Genomic DNA, 6,296 nt, shown 5'->3' with positions numbered 1-6,296 from the left:
TTTCTGTATCATTCGTAAGTTTGTTTTCTTAGGTTGCATTTGGTTCCAAGAAAAAAGGACCCTCTTGTTTGACTACTTCATTGTGTCAGCAGACTGTACAGCAACACACTCAAGGAAAACCTTCGTCTGGGGTTTCAGTGAGTAACTCATATCGACAAGCAAAGACCATAGAGTCGAAAGATATATAGTTTTATACATTTTCCTTACTTAGAATTTGAAAAACTTCAATGCAATCTAGGCGCAATGAGACCCAAGTACGAACTATTACACTAACGATATAAAATAAAAATACCGAGCTAAAACTTCGTCCAAAATAAATAACTCATATACCAATTGAAAGATGAAACCTTAATCTATGTACTCCTGAAAAGAAAATTAGAATATCTTTCCTCGTTTTGTCAGCAACGTCCTTCAAAGCTAACACTGCGCAGGTCGGTGCAATGCACCGATGTCGGTGGCATACGATTATTTAAAGGGTCGGTGCAGCACACGGATGTCAGTGCGGAAGGGTTAATGTAATCTCTTGGGTTGCTGGCAGTGGGATTTCTCAGACACCCTCTGTAATTCAATGACAGAGACATCAGAGCCCCCACCACTGGTTCCAGCTGGACCCACAACTCTGTCCCAGCTAAGCCCTCAGCCTCCCCACAAAATCATCTTCTTGTTGATGGACATCACAGACCCTCATTCACTCTTACCCTCGTAGGTACCTCATGAAAGCCCTGAGAGTTGACAGCTGCTTCCTCTTGGCAGAAGAGGCCAACAACTTTGCCACCCAGTGCCAGAGGAATACCTTCTCTTCGACTGCTGATGACAAGACATATATAGCCATCCACTGCCATTCACTTACAAGGACACTTAAACCCCCACTGCTGGTACCAGCTGGCCCCATAGCCAAATTCCAACAGAGGCCTCAGTTCCTTAAGGAAGAGCCTCCTCCACTGGCCTGTTACTTTGACAGTCTATCCATTTCTTCTTGATAGCCAGGTTACTCGCCCCTATCAAAAGACCTCTTAGTCTTACCCTCAGTGGACCCTCACTGGAACCCCTGGCAAATTTGACCGAGTCTCCAACCAGACAGCAGAAGACCAAACACATAAGCCTTCAAAGTAGGGAGATAAAGGCCTGCTCAGAACACTGTAGGTGCAGACCCTCCAACCACCCTGTCTTGCAACACTGACAGCAGAGAGACCCCACATGGCCCAGCTAAGACCCTGGACCCCCTGAGAGAGGAACCTTCCCATTTCCACTTCCTCTGCTATGTTTTCCATTTATTCTTCCAGACAGAATACTCATTCCCACCAAGAGACCTCTGTCAGGCATCCCTTCAATGAAATGTTGTAAATGACTGAACACAGCAGTCTAATGATATACCAAATAACTACAAGAATTCAGATATATAACAATGGGGTCATGGTGCAGTTTTTTCTTTGTGATTTATTTTATGATTCCAACACTGTCTAGAATATAGAAATGGTAGGTTGACTGACAAACTGGACTTCAAAAGTGGAGACTGTAGCCTAAATGAGGCATCATCTCAGCATTTATCTGGAGGGAATGAGGAAAACCGCAAAAATCCTAACCAGCTCAGTGGCACAGTGATTTTATTTAAACCACACTGAGTGTGCAAAATATGGTTTGTCTCCTTGCAAGTTTTAGCAGGGTATACCCAAGGTAAAACAAGATACAGGAAGCCAAGCTAATTTGTCCTAACCCAATATAACAAAAATCAAAAGCACTGTTAGATAAAAAAAATTAAACTGGCATGTATGACCATATATTTAACCCCTTGAGCGTGACTTTTAGCGGAGCCATTTAAATCCCTAAGCGTGTGCGACGCACCGTCTGTGGCCACTCAAAGCCGTGCTGTAAGCGTGCGTGCCGCATATATTGCGTCCAAACTTTTTACTAAGAATTCTTAACGCCTACGCTCTGATGTGTGTACTTCCAGTGAATGTATATGCCAGCTAACACTGACTTCTTTCATTCCTGCTATCTGTTTGTGTGTGGTATTTTTTTTACTCGCTTTGCTTGCGACAAAGCATCTGGTGTCTGCTGCTTACGAAAGAATTGTTCCAACTCACACTCCGACTTGCTTACAGAGAGATAATTTGTTAGCTAACTTTCATTGAGTGCTTGTTATCTGTGTGTGTATTTCTTTTTACTGGCTTGGCTTACTGGCGACAAAGAAGCTGTGTCTGATTTACGATGTAACGAACCTCGGGGTCGAAGTTGCCTGACGCCTGTGTCAACATTTATGAATCTGTTATTCCTTTTCTGCTTTGCGACACCCTCTTATCGGAGCCCCATGGCATTTGGTCACGTAACTTGTCTGGCGGGACAGTTTCTTGCCCCGACGCTAATAAAATAGCGCTTTCAAAAGTGGGTTCCCATAACTTCGAATGAAATTAGGATATTCCTAGGTTTCCTTATGCTGATGGGAATAATTCAGAAACCAAACCTCAGGATGTATTTTAGTAGGAAACATATGTTAGAAACACCATTTTTTCCCAGTGTAATGAGTGAAGAAAGGTTTTCATTGCCGACCAGATTTCTCCATTTTGTAGATAACACCAATAAGGAAATTGCAAAAAGAGATCCTAAATTGTACAAAATTCTTCCGGTAAGTGAATATTTGAAAAATAAGTTCCAGAAAGTGTACATACGGGGCAAAGAAGTAAGTGTCGATGAATCTTTGTTATTGTGGAAAGATAGACTTTCGTGGAAACAGTATATTCCTATGAAAGCTTCCCGGTTTGGGATTAAAATTTTTTAACTTTGTGATTCCACAGAATAATTGTGGAATTTTATAATTTACAGTGGATCAGGGATAAAATTAGGCTGTGAAATCACCAAAGACACAGATCTTTTCTCAACAAAAGTTGTTCTAAGTTTGTGCGAGGAAATATTAGACTTGGGCAGATGTGTTTTATATGGACAATTTTTATAGCAGTCCCGATCTTTTCCAGAGATTAGTTCAGAGGACAGCAGATGCTGTTGGAACAGTGAGTATCACGCGCAAAGTTATGCCAGTAGATCTAAAAAAGGAACTGAAGAAAGGAGTAGTTAGCGCAAAATGTGGGAAATTGGTGGCGTTGAAGTGGAAGGATAAGCGCGATGTCTCAGTGCTGACTACTAAACATTCAGACGAAATGCAACCCGTAAGTCGAAAGGGTGGGTTAGAATTTGTAAATAAACCTATGTGTGTAATAGAGTATAATAAATATATGGGAGGAACTGAAGAACTTGAAAGATCAGCTACTAGAAACTTTCTTGCTAGAAAGGAAAAGGCAAAAAGTGTGGTACAAGAAATTATTCAACCACTTAGTAGATACGACAGTGTTGAATGATTACATTCTCTACTGCAAGGCTGGTAACAAGAAAGATCATCTGTTATTCAGAATAAACTTAGTGAATAAGATCATAGCAAAGTCCCATGAACAGAATTTAGAAAAGGGCAAAGGGAGCCCTTCAGATACCGACATGGAATGTACGAGATTGACGGGTCAGCATTTCATTCAAAAAAATCCCAAAACCGAAATTTATAAAGTTGGAAGAAGAAGGTTTATGGTGTGTACACAAAACGGAAAGAGAAAAGAAACCAGATAGAGGTGTAAAAACTGCCCAGGGACACCGTCTCTCTGCCTAGACCCTTGTTTTGAGCAATACCACACCAAGGTCAACCACTACACACTGGATATGGAGAGCTGGGAAAAAGAAATAGCTTGACAAAATGTATATAGACATTTATAATAATGAACTGTAAACAACTGTAAATATAATATAATTTTTTGGAATTTTTCAAATAGCGATTTCGTTATTTAAAAATATTTAGGTAAATGTCTACACAAAACCTTCAGTGCTTGCGAAAATAAAGCACCGGGAGGGATTTAAATACCCCCGCATAAATGCACGCTATATGTATATAACTGAGCGGACGCAAATGGTGCGTCGCACACGCTTGAGGGGTTAATGCCACAGAGAATCAAAAATGATTTTTGCACATTTACAGCCTGTAGAAGCTCTGAAATCTTTTGAAATAAGTGACAGGTGTAACTAAGGCAGGGCTGTTCTTTAGAAAGGGGCAGGATCTTCCTGTTTCACATGTTAATTAATGATATTGTCAGTATCAATATTGTACAGTGTTGATAGCAGGATGATTAATAAATATCAAATAGTTTGTGGAAAGAGAACTGATAGAGGAAACTGAAGTACTCAGAGAAAATGTGTCCCAGTGACACTTTGTCCACCATAAACCCCACATGATCTGACCTGGGGCTGAACTCGGGCTGCTGAAGTGTCATCAGTGGACCTAGGCACAACAAATGGATACTGGATGTGGAAACATACAATGGCCTGTGACTGTCAGTGCATAATGATTATTCATTTGAAATTATGCTACCATGCAAATGTTGGCGTTCTACCCTTATGTTAGATTTTGTTTTTAGATATGCTTTTATGTTTACTTTTAATACTCATAGGCCTGATGATCCCAAAGATCTCGAGTACGAGACCTGCCAAACATAATGCAGATGTTTATGGCTTCACCCTCCCTCACTTTAAATGTCAGAAATATAAGGTCTTCAACACTGATTCATAGCCTGCATTAAGATGTAGGTCTCCTCTGCCTGCTATTATACTGTCATGAGGGATATTGGAGCCTGCCTTCAGGTTCAAACTCAGAAACTGACCCCATCACATTAACCAAATAAACCATAACTGACAGAATTACGCATGAAGGCATAAAAAAGCATAACTCTTATTGCTAGGAATATGAGTACAAAATCTAGTCCTTGCATAAATAATTGATTCCAGTTTGACAGACTGCCATCACATAAACTGTGTAAGACTAGGTTCTTTAATTGCATATATAAACCTCACTTATGGCACTTGGAAAAACGTTGACCAAAGAATCGTTTATAAATTAATTTCTTCACTTTCATTAGCAAAACAAACTTATACATACGAAAACTTATACTGAAGCTTCATGTTGTTCTTGATAACTTTCTTCCGTCCTCTACGTCCTTTTCTTGCTTTATTGGTAGGTGTCTCACTTCGTGAAGTATTGTCAGTTGTAGAAGTGCTCCCTACACTTGAAGTTTCATCCTAGAAGAAAAATATCTTTTCGTTAACGCTTACATAAAATTGTGTTTATTTTGGCACCCACTTCGTGGGCTATCACACTGAATTAAGCCTCATCTTTTAAGCAGTAACTTAATTCTAACCTCTAAAGTGTTTCTTGCAATAATATGTCACATAAGTAAGCTCTAAATAACAGTTACAGCACGTTCAATCCATCCTTGGTAGCCTACGGACTTGGTTAGAAATTCATTCTTACTGCATCATCTCCTGAATCTTCCGTATTTGTCGATGGCTCAGAATTAATATGACAGCTTTTCATTCCTTTCGTTTTCATCCAAGAAGACCCTGGTGACATCGCCACCAATCACAAACATAATCGCCACTGGCAGCCACCCGCCATACCCATAACCTCCGGTACTCCTAAATCATACCAAACAGGTTCATTCCCAAATTTTATGTTTCTGATCTTCTAATACTTTGTTAATAGTGATTCTACAAAAACAGTTTATCAAAACTGGCAAATTCCACAGTATCAGAGGACGACAAAACAAAAATACCAAAACCTAGACGCCTTCTACTTCGTATTTTCACAACATACTTCTAAAACAAACCCCCTAATGCCTTTACAGTGCATTACATAGCAGACATAGAGTCATTAGGGACGTACAGGAAGGGAGCAAATTGAGTGACATTAAATATCGCCAGATGGCAGATGGTTGGAGACGAGCGTAAGCTGCTCACGGGTCTCACGGGCTCACGGGTAACGCAGATCGACGCAGATGATTCAGATAACGTTAAACCACAGAATATGTTAAAGGCAAATACAGTAAAACTTGGTTATAGCAACATCGGTTTCTGCGACACCTTGTCTATTGCGTCAAATATTCAATGGTACGAACTAATTCCTCATAAAGCAACTGTTTTTATACCTTGCTTAGTACGACATGCACAAATGCATCAACCTCGTATGTAACGTCATTTTCATTCCTGAATTTCTCTGATATCGTGGGAAAGTTCGATGTGTCTGCCCACCCTCACTTTCTCTACTTGCTGACGTGACTGTCCTGGAAGAATACGACCGCGGGCTGCAAGAGGAGCGTGGGTTTTATGCGAAAACAAGGGTGTGGGGTGGGACTGCATGAATAGTGCAAGAGGACGCGGCAGGTTGTTAACTGCATTCCTTTCCTAGAATCTCGTCTAACAGGACCTCACAT

The 6,296-nt window shown here is 40.5% G+C and overlaps 1 protein-coding gene across 3 annotated transcripts in view; it reads right to left on the bottom strand.

Moving 5' to 3' along the window:
- LOC111874654 (polycomb protein eed) overlaps window positions 1–5,737 on the bottom strand; it is a 14,236-nt gene extending 8,499 nt beyond the window's left edge. The window contains exons 1-3 of one of the 3 annotated variants that reach the window (XM_023870336.2): window positions 5,640–5,737; window positions 5,339–5,502; window positions 4,967–5,106 (exon numbers count right to left, since the gene is read on the bottom strand). In XM_023870336.2, coding sequence (XP_023726104.1) covers window positions 4,967–5,106; window positions 5,339–5,437 — 239 coding nt within the window. In that variant the 5' untranslated portion in view covers window positions 5,438–5,502; window positions 5,640–5,737. Of the gene's footprint in view, window positions 1–4,966; window positions 5,107–5,225 lie in introns of all 3 variants that reach the window. The other 2 variants (XM_023870335.2, XM_023870337.1) reach the window with 2 other exon arrangements.
- Between the last annotated feature and the right edge of the window lie 559 nt (window positions 5,738–6,296).

The sequence above is a fragment of the Cryptotermes secundus genome, unplaced genomic scaffold (assembly GCF_002891405.2).
Source record: "Cryptotermes secundus unplaced genomic scaffold, Csec_1.0 scaffold56, whole genome shotgun sequence".
Taxonomy (NCBI): Eukaryota; Metazoa; Arthropoda; class Insecta; order Blattodea; family Kalotermitidae; genus Cryptotermes; species Cryptotermes secundus.
This window is presented reverse-complemented; position numbering and strand designations above follow the sequence as displayed.